Here is a 15,197-nt window from a genome sequence, read left to right on the forward strand (position 1 = left end):
TGTCATGTGATACATTTTAGTTATTAATATATAAATATAATATATAATATAGTTATATTTTAATTTTAATTTTAATTTAATTTAAATGCAATTAGAGAATATTATATTGTATATTTTGATTGTCAAATTTGTAATTAGTCATTGATAATAATATATAAGAGAGATATATAGTGAGTAAAAAGAATGAGAGAAATAGAGAAAAGAAGAGAGAAGAGGAGAAAGCTCTTTAATTTTGGAAGAAAATATTTGATTTCAATTGTAATGAGAAAATGATGTAAAATTAGTATATGACATATTTTGGTTATAAAATTAGTAATATATAATAAATTTGTTTTTATATATATAAATGATGTTAAAAGCAAAGTATACGTATTTACGTAATAGTATTATTGTGAAGAGCCTTCGTTATTTAGTTGTTAATGCAAAGTTGATTTTTAAAAGGCACAAGCCGGCCAAGGTCGATTCGGCCGGCGTTTACAAAAGATATATAATATAAGGTAATATTGACTTGAATAAATTGTATTTGATATATAGAAAGCAAAAGGGCTGCATGTATGTGTGTAGTAATACTCTCGAAAACAGTATATTCTATTTGCACACAACAAGCTTCATTCACTTCACTAATTAATTAAGCACATAGCTATCTTAATTCATCGATCTCATAAGGTATAGTGCAAAGTAATTAGTATGGGATCCTCCCTGAGTTGCTGTGGCTCTGACAAAATTGAAGAAGCAGCGTATGTCAAATTTAATTTATTGTTGATTATTAGGTGTTAGAAGGGGAAATTTTAATTATGGTGTGAAATAATTAATAATGTTGGTGGTTGCAGGCAAACAGCATTTGGTGCAGTTAACAACAATTCATGGAGAATATTCACATACAAGGAGCTGCATGCAGCTACAAATGGATTCAGTGAGGACAATAAGCTTGGTGAAGGTGGATTTGGAAGCGTGTATTGGGGAAAAACAAGTGATGGTCATGAGGTAACTAAATGGACACTCTACTGTACATATTGGAGTGGTACAAAGAGAGAATATAATTTTTTTATAGTTATTTTTTATTATTCTATTATTATTCAAAGGAAAAGTATGAGGAGTCAATGGAATATTTGTACAATGTGTACAATGGAGGTTTATGGAGTATTAGAGATATAACTATTAGTATTACTTTTTCTCATCAGACATGGTATTAGAGCGCTAGATCCAAAAGGATCCTTGGTGAACTCCAATTCAGTTTAAACTTTTGGGAAGATGTTTATTATCCTAGTATTCGGATGGTTATTTTAGATAGTATGGGGATGTTCATTTTGTAACTCAATAGCCCATTGTACACATTATACAAATAGTCCATTGTCTCCCTAGCGGGATGCTTATTCAAAATGTGGATCCTATCTTTATTAATCTCTCTTTCATTCTATTAAAAGAAAAATAAATCTATAAACTTACATCTTTACCGTATAATTCACCTAACTATATTTAATTTTAATGTTTTACATACCATCAAATATCACATCACATTGACGACGTGAATGGTCATTCAAAAAACAGTACCAGAAATATAACCATTTATATATCTGAATCTCTTGGCGGTTGTTTAATTTGAATGAAAGTGTTGGCAGATAGCGGTGAAGAAACTGAAGGCAATGAACTCGAAGGCAGAGATGGAATTTGCTGTAGAAGTAGAAGTACTGGGAAGGGTTAGGCACAAGAATTTGTTGGGACTGAGAGGGTACTGTGCAGGGAATGAAGAAAGGCTTATAGTGTACGATTACATGGCGAATCTGAGCCTTCTTTCTCATCTGCATGGGCAGTTTACAAATGAAGTGCAACTGGATTGGAAAAGGAGAATGAAGATTGCAATTGGATCTGCAGAAGGTGTCTTGTATTTGCACCATGACGTCACACCACACATCATCCACAGAGACATCAAAGCAAGCAACGTTCTTCTCAACTCAGACTTCGAGCCGCTTGTTGCTGACTTCGGCTTCGCTAAGCTGATCCCCGAAGGGGTTAGCCACATGACTACCCGTGTTAAGGGCACTTTGGGATACTTGGCACCCGAATACGCCATGTGGGGAAAAGTCTCCGAGAGTTGCGATGTTTATAGCTTTGGGATTCTTCTGTTGGAGCTTGTAACTGGAAGAAAGCCGATTGAGAAGCTCCCTGGTGGGGTTAAGAGAACCATAACCGAATGGGCTGAGCCATTCATAAGTAAATCAAGGTTCGGGGATCTTGTTGATCCTAAACTCAGAGGTAACTTTGATGAGAATCAGGTGAAGCAAGCGATTCATGTGGCTGCACTTTGCGTGCAGAGTGAGCCTGATAAGAGACCCAACATGAAGCAAGTGGTTAACCTTCTCAAAGGGTATGAACCCAATCATAACGCTGTTTTGAACACTAGGCTTCACACTGTCAAATACACTGATACATTGATGCCACTTGATCAGCATGGTGATGATGATGATGCAACTAATAGCAGCGCCGGCTATGGTGTTTTTAGTGCCATTCAGGTTCAAAAGATGAACTTACCACCATAATAATCATGATCCTTTCAACCCCACACTTGCATCAACAATATGATCAAACTTTTTAGAGTGAAAAATTCCATAAAGTAAAAATGTGAAGGTTGAATCAAAACATTGGAGTTCACACATTAGGAAAAATACGAATTTAATAGTAATTAATCTTTATTTTATTCTTTTATGAATTTACTCATTTAATTTTAAAGAGTTGTTTTGGTTTTGAAATTCGAATGTCATTTTATTTATGAGTTGCTGCATGCACAAACTCCCAACCAACACTTGTTTAAGCGGACGAGTGAGTTGAGAACTTGACCAACCAAGTTGGTTTTTAGATGTCATTTTATAGTTATCAATTAATTATATATGTTTTGGATAATAAACGAAAAGGCTCTTTGTTCTTTACTTTTAACTCTTAAGACACAAGACATTTCACAGTAATATGTTGAGTACAGTTCAAATTGTGATAATTTGTATTCGTTAAATAACTACCAAAAAGTAAATAACAGTTAACAGTTGAATTGGTTTTTTAATAGAAGATGTGGCAGTGCCAACTCTTATTCTTGCTTGAAATTAAGGCATCCTTCATGTCTTTTCAATTTGTCACACTATGAAGTAAGTAAAGTGTAAACTCCATAACAAAATGTGTTTTCATATCAAGTGTGGTGGGGCTAAGGGAAAGATAAATGATCCATTTCGAGGCAGTTCCCTAATCCAAATCCCTCACCTCCACCTTTAGGTGTGGCAGTAAGTCAGTAACCTTGTCATGTCTTATGGATCCTATATCAATCTCTCTCTAATTCTAACGCCAAAACTTATGTCCCTTTAGCTTAAACTTAGTAAAGGAAAAATCATCAACTTATTGGTAACTGCAAAATTTTTGTTTATTTATTTTCCACTTTAGGGAAACAAATATATATGCATTAGTGTAATAGTAGTACAGGAAAAAATACATATATAATAATAACGAAATTCTAGGCCTGAAATGTGAATGTATTAATTGATTGATTCATAATTGTGACTTGTGTGATGAATACAAGCTATGATCTCTTTCCAGCAAGGGCAGCACATGTATATTCCAGTTTTCTATACATATATGAAAATTGCAAAGTCAGCATAATTATTAAAGTCGCACATGCCTTACTCGCCGCTAGAATTTATTCAGAAAACAATTGGAAATACAAATGGCCCTTGTCTTTCTTTCTTGCAAGGGAGAAAATTATGTAACCATTTTTAAATGTTCCTATGTTTCCTAGTTGATTAGAGGATTGAGAATATTCTCATAAGTTTACCCGCACGTGCGTAACTGTAAATTCATTAATTAAGAAAGAAAAGGCAATCTTAGTGGCCCTTATTTCCACATTTATGAAACATTATTGAGAAAATACTTAGTTTGGTCCTTGAAATCACACTCGAGTCTCAATTTAGTCCTCGACCTCAATTTAGTCCTTCAACTTTTCAAATTTTAATCACGTTAGTTCCTACAATAGTTTTTGTTACAGAGTTAATTGAAAAGTTTGGAGACTAAATCGAGGCAATTAAAACTTTAAGGACTAAATTGAGGCTCGAGTGTAACTTCAGGGACCAAATTGAGTATTATCTCTTTATTATTCTTTCACAACTTATGATACATAAACAAGGTAGTATAGGAAAAGAATGAATGGTATGTGGCAACGTTGCAAGGTTTGATTCGATAGCGAAATGAGGGAAAGCCGTTATAGAAAAAGAGAGGAAACAGTTAGTGTCTTCTCAAAGTTTCATTGATGATAAAGTGATGAGAATGAAGAATGAAGCAGTTGTTTTAGACTAGACTCTCGAGTATGGCAAAAAAAAACAGCAGCTCCAATAGGGTAACTTTTCCTACCAGATGCTACTCTGTTCTCTAAATATATTTGGTTCTTGGCTTTCATAGCAAGACAAATCAAATACGTGCCCACCACCTTTGCTTATACCCCAAAGCACCCAACTACAACACTTAATAGGAACACTAATCACTTCTCCTATTCTAACTGTTAAAAAGCCTTCTTATGCTTCTCAAACAAGTATAATAAGAAATTGGGCAATGGGGGTTGGCTTGGCCTCACACCTCTAACTGAATTTTAATCATGCTCTTCCCTCACACTACTTATTCTTAAGCTCACACCACATTCAACCATCAAAGCAAAATAACTTGCAACATTTGAGAGCCTAGCTATCTTCACAATGGTGCTTGCTTACCCTTCTAAGGTGCTAGTTGGACTCTCTTTGGACTCAGATGACAGCAAGGAGCTTCTCTCATGGGCAATAAGAGTCCTTGCCAATCCAAATGACAGCATTGTGGCAGTGCATGTTCTTGGTTAGTTAGTCAGTCACTCAATTCATTACATGGTTTTCCAATATTGTTTTTATTATTCTCAACACTAAAACTATGTGTTCATGCTGTGACAATACTTCAGTTACTGAGGATAAGAAGAAGCGCGCCTCGGTCAGAAAGAGGCAATCACAACTTCGGCAAGCAAAGGCTCATGTCATATCTATGCTTGGAGAATTTGCACAAACATGTTGGTCTAAGCAGGTATACCTCATTCTCCATCAGGATCAAGATGGCCAAATTTTTTTGTAATAAGTATTGAGTCTAACTCTAACATGTGAATGCTTTATCAGGTTAATCTGGAGGCAAGAGTGGCATTCAGTTCCACAGTAGGTGGAGGTTTAGCTGAGGAAGCCAAGTCCATCAATGCTGATTTTCTTCTTCTACGTGGCTCAAGAAATCCAAAAAACAAGTAAGAACTAGTGATGATGTAACAATCATCATATCATGAATTTCCATTGTCAAGATCAGACATGACAAATGTTTATTTTGTTCCTTATAGGAATGGAAGTTCCAAGGGAATTAGCAAGTATTGCTTTGAGCATGCACATGAAGGCTGCACTGTGGTCTCGGTTGGGAAATTCGCCAAGGCAGAGCAAGGTACCAGTTCAAATCCAAAGCATTCTCAAGGTAGTTTAATTCTCTGGAATGAAAAATGAAAATTGAAACCGAATGACAAATCCCTTATACATTATATTATCACCAACAGATGACAGTGAAGCAAGTTCTAAATGGTTATCTAAGGATGATGACAATCAAGGTGACAAGGCTGCTACCTTCCCTGTTCTGAATGAATTCATGTCTGACTCTGAGTCTAAAGAACAGAACAGTTCGCCAAGAACAGTACTAGATGCGCTGGAAGGGCAATCTAACAGCACAGAAGATGATACATTCAGCACTATGGTCTCAAGCACCTGCACCACAGATACACCTAAGAGAAGATCAAAGCCTCAATCTCCCTTGAGGCGCATAGCCTCCTTCCTCGGATCACCATTCCGAAGAAAACATAGCATGTCCAAGAATGAAAAGGCTCAGCCCTTGTTGAAGTGCTTCAGCTATGAGCAGATAGCCAATGCTACTAATGAATTCCACCAAGGTACATACTACATAGCCTTAGAAACATTATGTGATGTTGCAATCATACATAATCACAGTCCTCATTCCTTTTTCTCATTCATGTATAGATAATTTGGTCGGGAGAGGCGGATACTCAGAAGTATACAAAGGTGATCTTTGTGATGGAAGAAGCATTGCTGTGAAGAGATTGGCGAAGGACAACAATGATCCTAACAAGGAGAAAGAGTTCCTCATGGAATTGGGAGTTATTGGACATGTCTGCCATCCTAACACTGCATCCTTAGTTGGATGCTGCGTCGAAAATGGACTCTATCTAGTCTTCAATTACTCTCAGAATGGAAACTTGGCAACTGCATTGCACGGTAAGTGGAAGAGGAAGAGGAACTTGAATTCCTGTTTGTTATCTGAGATTATCAAATGCACTTGAATGAATGAATGAATGATTATCAGGTAAAGGTGGAGATTCACTTGACTGGCCAATCAGATACAAGATTGCTATTGGAGTTGCAAGGGGGCTCCATTACCTTCATAAATGTTGCAAACACAGGATAATTCATCGCGATATCAAAGCTTCCAATGTTCTTCTAGGCCCTGATTATGAGCCACAGGTAGTTAGAAAGAACATATAGATATAGCATCATTAAGAGTTGGAAAAAGTTGTTTTGTTTTTAAGAAATTGTTTGATATGTCAGATAACAGATTTTGGGCTTGCAAAGTGGCTTCCAAACAAGTGGAGTCATCATGCAGTGATCCCAGTAGAGGGGACATTCGGATACTTAGCACCAGAGTACTTCATGCATGGAATAGTGGATGAGAAAACAGATGTTTTTGCATTTGGTGTTCTTCTTCTTGAGATTGTAACTGGACGCAGACCTGTTGATTCATCAAGCCAAAATCTTCTCCTTTGGGTACTCTTCAACAATTTAGCAACATGCATCATGCATTCATGCTTGCTACAAACCACATCATTAATGAATATATATGATCATCCGTGCAGGCAAAGCCTCTGATGGAATCAGGGAATATTGGAGAGCTAGCTGATCCAAAAATGGATGGTAAATATGATGAAGAGCAACTCTATAGGTTGGTGCTTACAGCTTCATACTGTGTCAGACAAAATGCCACGTGGCGCCCTCCAATGAGCGAGGTAAATAACAAGGTGGAAACTCAAGTACAGTCGACTTCACGTGAAGTTGATACTTGAAAGCGTTAGATGATTTGACTGATTTGACTAAATTTTCATCTAACAGCTCTCAGATATCAACTTCACGTAAAGTCAACTTCACCTGAATTTTCACCGAATAACAAATATTTTGAGACGAGAAGAATAATACACATGACAAAAATATTATTTGAATACGAAAATTAATTACTAAAATCAGCTATTATGTATTGTGATAAATACATGTCTTGTTTAGTTTATTTTTAATATGTATTTTGTATTTTAATTTATATTTTATATTAGTGTCTGATTTTGATAACTGATTCTGGTGTACACTTAATATATAGTTGGATTATGAATATGAATTCATTCTTTTTGTTTTTGGTATTGTACAGGTGTTAGAGTTGCTGGCAAGTGGGAATGACTGTGAGGCAGGGAAAAGTTGGAGGATCCCAAAATTCACTTCAGATGAATTGGATGATTATTCTATGGTGTTTGGATATGATGTCCCCTCACACATATCTCTCGAGGATTTTCTCTGAAAATTAGTTTACATTTATTATATACACAATAATATATTTTAGGGCTGTGACATGAGTGTAGTAATAATAAAGTCAAGTCAGTGGTATAGATCTAGTTTGGGTTATATATATATATATAGTTTTGTGACTAATGTATGACTTTTTCTTCCACTTTTTTGGAGGTTATTTTATACACATTAGTCTAGTCAATCTTAGTTAACAAAATGTGGAGAGAGTTTTCAATTCTTTTCTTGGAATATAAGATTAGAATTTTTATGAAGTTTTTAGGGAACTGTTCTTGCAATTATTAATTTGCGTTTGATTTTATCTATATGAGAAATTTGTTTGTAATTTGTAAATATGTGTATACTCTGTTTGATTAATCTTTTTGGATTATTTCTTTTTTTTGGAATTCAAACTGGATGTGGGCTAAACTGGGTTCTGTTCATTTCTTATAGACTATAGTATAGATAAGTGTGAGACACAAAAGCCCAAAAAATAGATGAAGTTTACGAAAATAGTATTAGAATATTAGTATAATTTTAAGCCTATACTGTCATTAAAATATTAAAGCTCAGAGCTATTAAAACCCAAAAAAGGAAAAGGAAATTGTATCATAACCTGAAAACATAAGGACAATGTAACGTATTTTGCTTTGCAAAAAAGAGAAAGTTTAGGAGAACAGTATTTTTATTAAAATTTGATCAGTACTTAATCATTAAAAGAAAAGTGAATAATTTCACACTATTAGATGTAATTTCACACATTAAAAATACTAATGATGACTAATTGATGGCTACAAATTACAAAAATTGCTGGCCTCCTAACACTCATCTCCAAAAAATATAACTGTTGGTATTTTCTCCGTACATCTCTGAACGGAAGAAGTTTTCATCTAAATGCTCGGTGCTAAAGACCCAGGCGGGGTCCACAAGACCATCGTCCGTCACCAGAAGAACAGGACCAGCTCAAGAGGAGCAAGAAGAAAGTGAGAAAGGATGGAGAGGGATTTTCGAGAACCCAAATCCTTGTCCCAAGAGTTGAAGACTAGATGTATGAAAAAGAGGGATGCTGCCGATAAGTTTTATGGAACGAAACCTTCGCCCAAATGGTAAAGGGAAGCCCAATGAAAAATCAAAAGGAACGAGAAAAGATAGGAGAGGATGGAAACCTTTCAAGCACTGAAAGCATGCTCGAAGAAGAGAGAATCAGAATAAAAGAAGTTGAAGGTGGATTATTTAATATCATTATTAGTGAAAATATAGAGAGAAAATTGTGGAAATCTTGGTGGGACACTTTGATAGTGAAGCTCCTAGGAAGAAGATTGGGATATGCAGCAATGAAGAGGAGGCTAGTGAATATGTGGGACAAGAAGGGAACTATAAATGTCATAGATCTCACTAATGACTACTACCTAGTTAAATTTTATGCTAATGAGGATTTTGATTTTGCTTTACTAGAAGGGTCATGAAAGGTGTATGATCACTGTCTTACAATGAGACTTTGGGAGCCTAACTTCAATCATTTAAAGGCATCCATAGACAAGGTAACAGCATGGATAAGATTACCAGGTTTACCTATAGAGATATATGATAGAACCATCTTAAGGAAGATAGACAACCTGGTTGGAAGAACAGTGAAAGTACACAATACTATAGCTGAAAGGAGTAGAGGCAAGTTTGCACGATTATGTGTTGAGGTGGATGTAACAAAACCTTTGATGAAAAAATATATGATAAATGGGGAGGTTTATCATGTGGAATATGAGGGTATTAATCAAATTTGTTCCAATTGTGAAAAGATAGATCATAAACAAGCCAACTGTCCTACTAAGAAAGATAGAGTAAAAGTCTCAAATGGGGATCAAGGTAAACAACAAACCAATATAGAGAAGAACCAACAAGCAAATCTGTAAGTAGACACTGATAAAATAGAAAGTAATAACAAGCTAGATAAAAGGAAACAAGTTGTGCAAGAAACTAATGATATTTATGGTGGCTAGATGGTGGTGCAAAGACCAAGAAGAAATAAGGAAAAATAGAAGAGAGAGCTCTAAGATAAATGGGGAAACAAGAAAAACTAATGGTGACAATCAAAGCAAATACAACCAATCCAGGTTTAAGGTGCTACTAGAGGAAGAAACAGTAAAGGAACAAGAGAAAAGGGTAGAAGAGACACCAGAAGAACCAAGAGATTAGGAAAATGGAAAAGAGAGTATCCAGATGAGTAACTAGCACAACACACAACCTGAAAAGAAGAAAGAAGGAACAAACAGTCAGAGCAGCAGTAAAAAAACACATATAGCAGAACACAACAACAAAGATAAAAACATTACAGAAAACACAACCATAAATCAACCAAATATTGGAAAATAGAGAGAAAAAGAGAGGGAGAAATACAGAAAATGACTACAGAGACAGATACAGAAATAACCATTGTTCACCATCAAGAAAATTGGGTCGAAAATACTATTTCATCCCAAATCATTTTGGAAGAGGGAATAAAAACTACCATACAGAATCCACCTAATGAAGGGAGACCACCAAATCTTATGACTATTGTGGAAGATAGAGGTGATAGTATGGAATTAGAAAACTTGGAGAAGGAGCTTAACCTATCTCTGCTTGATGAAATAGACTTTACTATGCTTGAATCCAGTGCCCTTCGGGACATTGAAATGCAAATCAACTTATGTGACTTTGTTGAGGTTTGTTTTTTGTTATTCACCTATTTTCCATGATTAGCCTGGTTTGGAATACTAGGGGTGCGGCTAGTGGAGCTTTTAGACGCACCTTAAAAGAGACCATGAGATAAAGTAAGTCGGATATTGTTGTCTTATTAGAACCCAAGTGTAGTGGTGACACTGCTAGAAGAGTCATTCACCAATTAGGCTTCTCTCATTTCATTGTAGAGGAAGCTCAAGGTTTTGTGGGGGAGGGGGGGCATTTGGGTTTGTTGGAATAGATCTGATATAGCCATTACTTGCCTTAAAACTCATATAAAAATCCAGCAACAAGGAGAGAAGGAGTGGTATATGACGGCTGTCTATGCTAGTCCTCAAAGTAAAAAAAAAAAAAAGAATACTTTGGCAGAAAGTTCTTAATATCTCTGACAATTGAGTGGGGGATTAGCTTATATCAGGTGATTTTAATGAGATTAAAGAGGGTGTAAAGAAGAAAGGGGAGCTGAGTGGATATCAGAGCTTGTAGGGCATTTGCCAAATGGATAAATAATTGTGGGCTCATTGATTTGGGTTTTATAGGATCCAAATTTATTTGGAGGGGTCCGCATTGGAAAGGGCAAGACAGGGTCTTTAAAAGACTCGATAGAGCCCTCTCCAACTGTAGATGGAGAACTAGATTCCATGGGGCTATTGTTGAAGTGCTGGCAAGAACTAATCCTGACCATCATCCTCTGCTAATCAGAAATATAGGAACCAAAAGTGAGAAAAGTGGCAAGCCTTTCCGTTTTGAAGCCATGTGGGCTCTTCACCCTGATTTTCAAGTGTTTGAAGTCGAGTTGGAATAAGTACTATGATTTGCTGCCAGCTCTTAACACTTTGAAGGAAGATCTCTTAAGGTGGAATAAAGACACTTTTGGCAACATCTTTAGAGATAAAAGAAGAATTTTGAATAGGCTTGCTAGAATTCAAAGAAGTCATTCCTATGCAATAACCCGTTTTTGGAAGAACTTGAACACAATCTCAACAAGGAGCTTGGTGATATGTTGAACAAAGAAAAAGCTTTTTGGATGCAAAAATCAAGGCAGAAATGAATTGTAGAAGGAGATAAAAATACAAAATATTACCATACTAAGACAGTGATAAGGAGGGGGAAGAATAAGATTCACAAGCTTAGGGCTATGAATGAAAACTGGATAGAAAAGGAGGAAGACCTGAAGGCTATGTCATCAACCACTTTCGAAGCATCTACCAAGAACAAGTAAGCACTGTCCCTATTGAGAATTTGCATTTAAATTATCCTAATTTCAACTCCGTTGATTGCAGGAACCTTATTGCCATGCCAACAGAAGCAGAGATTAAAAGAGCTGTGTTCAGCATTGGATCCCTGAAGGCTCCAGGGAGTGATGGTTTTTCATCCCTCATCTACAAAAATAATTGGGAGATCATGGGAAAGAAGCTTTGTTATTTTATTTGAAATTACTAGAAGGACCCGAATTTGATCAAAGAATGCAATGCAACCCTCTTGACTCTGGTGCCTAAGACGAATAACCCAGAATTCATAAAAAAATTTAGACCCATTGCCTTGTGTAACGTTTGCTATAAAGTGGTCACAAAGATAGTGGTGGAAAGAATCAAACCCCCATCTGAATGATAGGATTTTTATTCATCAGTCCAGCTTTATTCCAGGCAGAAAAATACAAGACAACACAGTTATAGCAACTCCGTTGATTGCAGGAACCTTATTGCCATGCCAACAGAAGCAGAGATTAAAAGAGCTGTGTTCAGCATTGGATCCCTGAAGGCTCCAGGGAGTGATGGTTTTCCATCCCTCATCTACAAAAATAATTGGGAGATCATGGGAAAGAAGCTTTGTTATTTTATTTGAAATTATTAGAAGGACCCGAATTTGATCAAAGAATGCAATGCAACCCTCCTGACTCTAGTGCCTAAGACGAATAACCCAGAATTCATAAAACAATTTAGACCCATTGCCTTGTGTAACGTTTGCTATAAAGTGGTCACAAAGATAGTGGTGGAAAGAATCAAACCCCCATCTAAATGATAGGATTTTTATTCATCAGTCCAGCTTTATTCCAGGCAGAAAAATACAAGACAACACAGTTATAGCTAAGGAGATGATGCATACCATGAAGTGGATAAAGGGGAAGAAACAGTTCATGGCCATCAAAATAGATTTTGAAAAGGCTTACGACAGGCTGAGATGGAGTTTTGTGCATCAAAGATTGCAGGAGTTTAAAATTCCAGAACAAATGATTTTGCTAATCATGAATTGCATCAGTTCGGTCAGCTACAATATAATCTGGAATGGTAGTAGAACAGAAAGTTTTGATCCTATCAGGAGCTTGACGCAGGAAGACCCAATGTTTTCCTACCTTTTTGTCGTATGCATGGATAAGCTATCCTATTTGATTAAAGACCAAGTTCAAAAGGAACGTTGGAAGCCGATTAAAGTTGGAAAGGGTGGACCTGAGATCTCGCACCTAATGTTCGCGGATGACTTACTACTTTTTGTGAAAGTGACGATGGAACAGATTACAAATGTCATAGAAGTTATGGAGATGTTCTGTAAAGCATCAGGGCTCAAAATAAACAATGACAAAACCTCTATAATCTTCTCTAAAGGAATGGATGTAGCAGTCAAAAGAGAAATTCTTTGCAAGCCTGGTTTTAGAGAGCAAAAAGAACTGGAAAAATATCTAGGAGCAATGGTAACTAACAAAAGGGTTGGAAAAGAAAATTTCAAAGATATCTTGGAAAGGGTTCAAAACAACTTTAAAGGCTGAAAAACTAAATGCCACTCCTTGGCTGGGAGGTATACTCTGGCCCACTCTGTGTTGAATCCCATCCTAAATTATAATATGTAACATGATAGAGTCCCGAGAGAAATTTGTCAAGAGGTGAAAAAGCTCCAAAGGAGTTTTATTTGGGGTGATGACCAGAATCAAAAGAAAATGCACTTAGTGGGGGTAAAAAACTCTATGTCAACCAAAACATGCAGGAAGAATGGGGTTTAGGAATCCAACCATCATGAATGATGCGTTTCTTTTGAAGAATATGTGCCAGGCCTTAGAAAATCCAAATACACTATGGGTTCGGGTTCTATCCTATAAATATTGTAATGGGAGGAATTTGAACAGTAATAGCTCTTCAAAAACTACAGAATCTCAATTATGGAAAGAAATCACAAAGCTTTGGCCCAAGTTCAACAATGGCACCATCCAATATATGAAAAATGGGTTGTCTACTCTATTCTAAAAACATCAATGGATTGAAGGGGAAGCTCCTCTCATGGAATCAGCTTGTGACCCAGCTAATATAGACACTGAAAGTTTGGTGTGGGAATGGACCAATGGAGAAGAAATGTGGGACACAGAGAAACTTACTAACAATTTACCCCAAGATAAAGTGGAGAAGATTCTTAAAATTGACCCTCCCAAAGCTGAGAACGAGGACGATAAAAGAGGGTGGAAACACTCTTAAGATGGAGACTTCTCTATTAGTGCAACATACAAAGCTCTATCAAACTGGCCTAAATGGGAAAAAACGACCTGGACAAGCCTCTGGAGTTGGAAGGGACCACAAAGAGCAAAAGTTTTTTTATGGACAGCCATGCACAGAAGAATCATGACCAACCGAGAAAAGCTAGAATTTTCGAGGGTAATAAAATTTGTCAACTTTGTAACGGAGATGCTAAATATGTACTACATGTGCTTAGAAATTACCCTAAAGTCTCAACTATTTGGTGTAAACTTATCAATATCAAATTTATTCCTTAATTCTTTCAACTTAATTGGGAGCAATGGATAGAAACTAACCTCAAGAAGCAATAGAGTGCGGACACTGAGTTGAACTGGAAAGACATTTTCATTACTACATGCTGGAGATTATGGCATTGGAGGAACAAGGAATTAAACAATAATCAATATCAAAGACCACCTCAACCACACAATGAGATCATCAAATAGGCTAAGAAAATACATGAGCTTTTGAGAAGACCTCACCAAGTAGGGAAGCAAGGAGCGAAAACAAAGAGGAACATTTGCTGGAACCCATCCTCCATGGGTGAGTCAAGTTGAACACGAACGGGTCGGCGGTGAGAACTCCTCCAGCAAGTGGGTGCGGCGGCCACCTGCGGACGGAAGAAGGAAGATGGATTGCGGGTTTTATTTGCAAAATTGGGGGAAGATCAGCGTTTGATGCAGAGTTTTGGGGTATATACAAGGGTTTGAGTTTGGCTTGGGTTATAGGTTTCTGTAGAATTATTGCAAAGATTGATTCTGTAGCAGTGATAAGTCTCTTGAATGGGGGAAAGAATTTGGGGAGACACCCTAACCCCATAATCAGGAAAGTGAATGAACTGAGGAGAAGAGAGTAGAGTATAATTTTTGTACAGATTTATAGAGAGAAAAACAGGAGTATTAATTACCTGGCTAGATTGAGTATAAACTCAGAAACTGACTATATTTTTTGGGATTTATCTCCTCCTGAGTTTCTTAGTATTCTCAGAGATGATAAAAGACGGGCTACTTTATCCCGTTTAGTTTGTAGTAGGTTCTCTTTTCTTGAGCTTCAACCCCGAATAATATTAACAAAAAAGGACAATGTATAAAGGGAGAAAAATATAAGAAAAAGAAAACGTTCGACCTAATATCATCACGAGCAAGATCCAAGAAAAAAAATTAAAAAAAAAGTCAATAATCACAAGAAAACCCAACAAATAAAAAAGAAGAAAAAGTACTCATTATCACATAACAACAAAAAAAGAAGTTGAAACGTTTTTACTATTTTATTTTTCAATTGACAGATATCATTTTCTATTTTCTTTTGTTGGTGTAATTTTTTATTTTTTGGTCGAATGTCGAAT

The 15,197-nt window shown here is 36.4% G+C and overlaps 2 protein-coding genes across 3 annotated transcripts; both read left to right on the forward strand.

Moving 5' to 3' along the window:
- Positions 447-2,695, forward strand: LOC107641996 (PTI1-like tyrosine-protein kinase At3g15890). The gene is made up of 3 exons (XM_016345346.2): positions 447-737; positions 831-984; positions 1,620-2,695. The coding sequence occupies exons 1-3, from the start codon at positions 688-690 to the stop codon at positions 2,535-2,537; spliced, it is 1,122 nt and encodes a 373-aa protein (XP_016200832.1). The 5' UTR covers positions 447-687; the 3' UTR covers positions 2,538-2,695.
- LOC107641978 (probable receptor-like serine/threonine-protein kinase At5g57670) lies at positions 4,322-7,990 on the forward strand. 2 transcript variants are annotated; one of them, XM_016345333.2, is made up of 10 exons: positions 4,322-4,854; positions 4,955-5,073; positions 5,163-5,281; positions 5,372-5,469; positions 5,579-5,965; positions 6,054-6,308; positions 6,397-6,554; positions 6,639-6,854; positions 6,944-7,093; positions 7,504-7,990. In XM_016345333.2, the coding sequence occupies exons 1-10, from the start codon at positions 4,722-4,724 to the stop codon at positions 7,648-7,650; spliced, it is 1,782 nt and encodes a 593-aa protein (XP_016200819.1). In that variant the 5' UTR covers positions 4,322-4,721; the 3' UTR covers positions 7,651-7,990. The 2 variants fall into 2 exon arrangements, with proteins under 2 accessions (XP_016200819.1, XP_016200814.1); XM_016345328.2 differs by having other exon boundaries at positions 4,324-4,854; positions 5,372-5,499.

The sequence above is a fragment of the Arachis ipaensis genome, chromosome B01 (genome assembly GCF_000816755.2).
Source record: "Arachis ipaensis cultivar K30076 chromosome B01, Araip1.1, whole genome shotgun sequence".
NCBI lineage: Eukaryota > Viridiplantae > Streptophyta > Magnoliopsida > Fabales > Fabaceae > Arachis > Arachis ipaensis.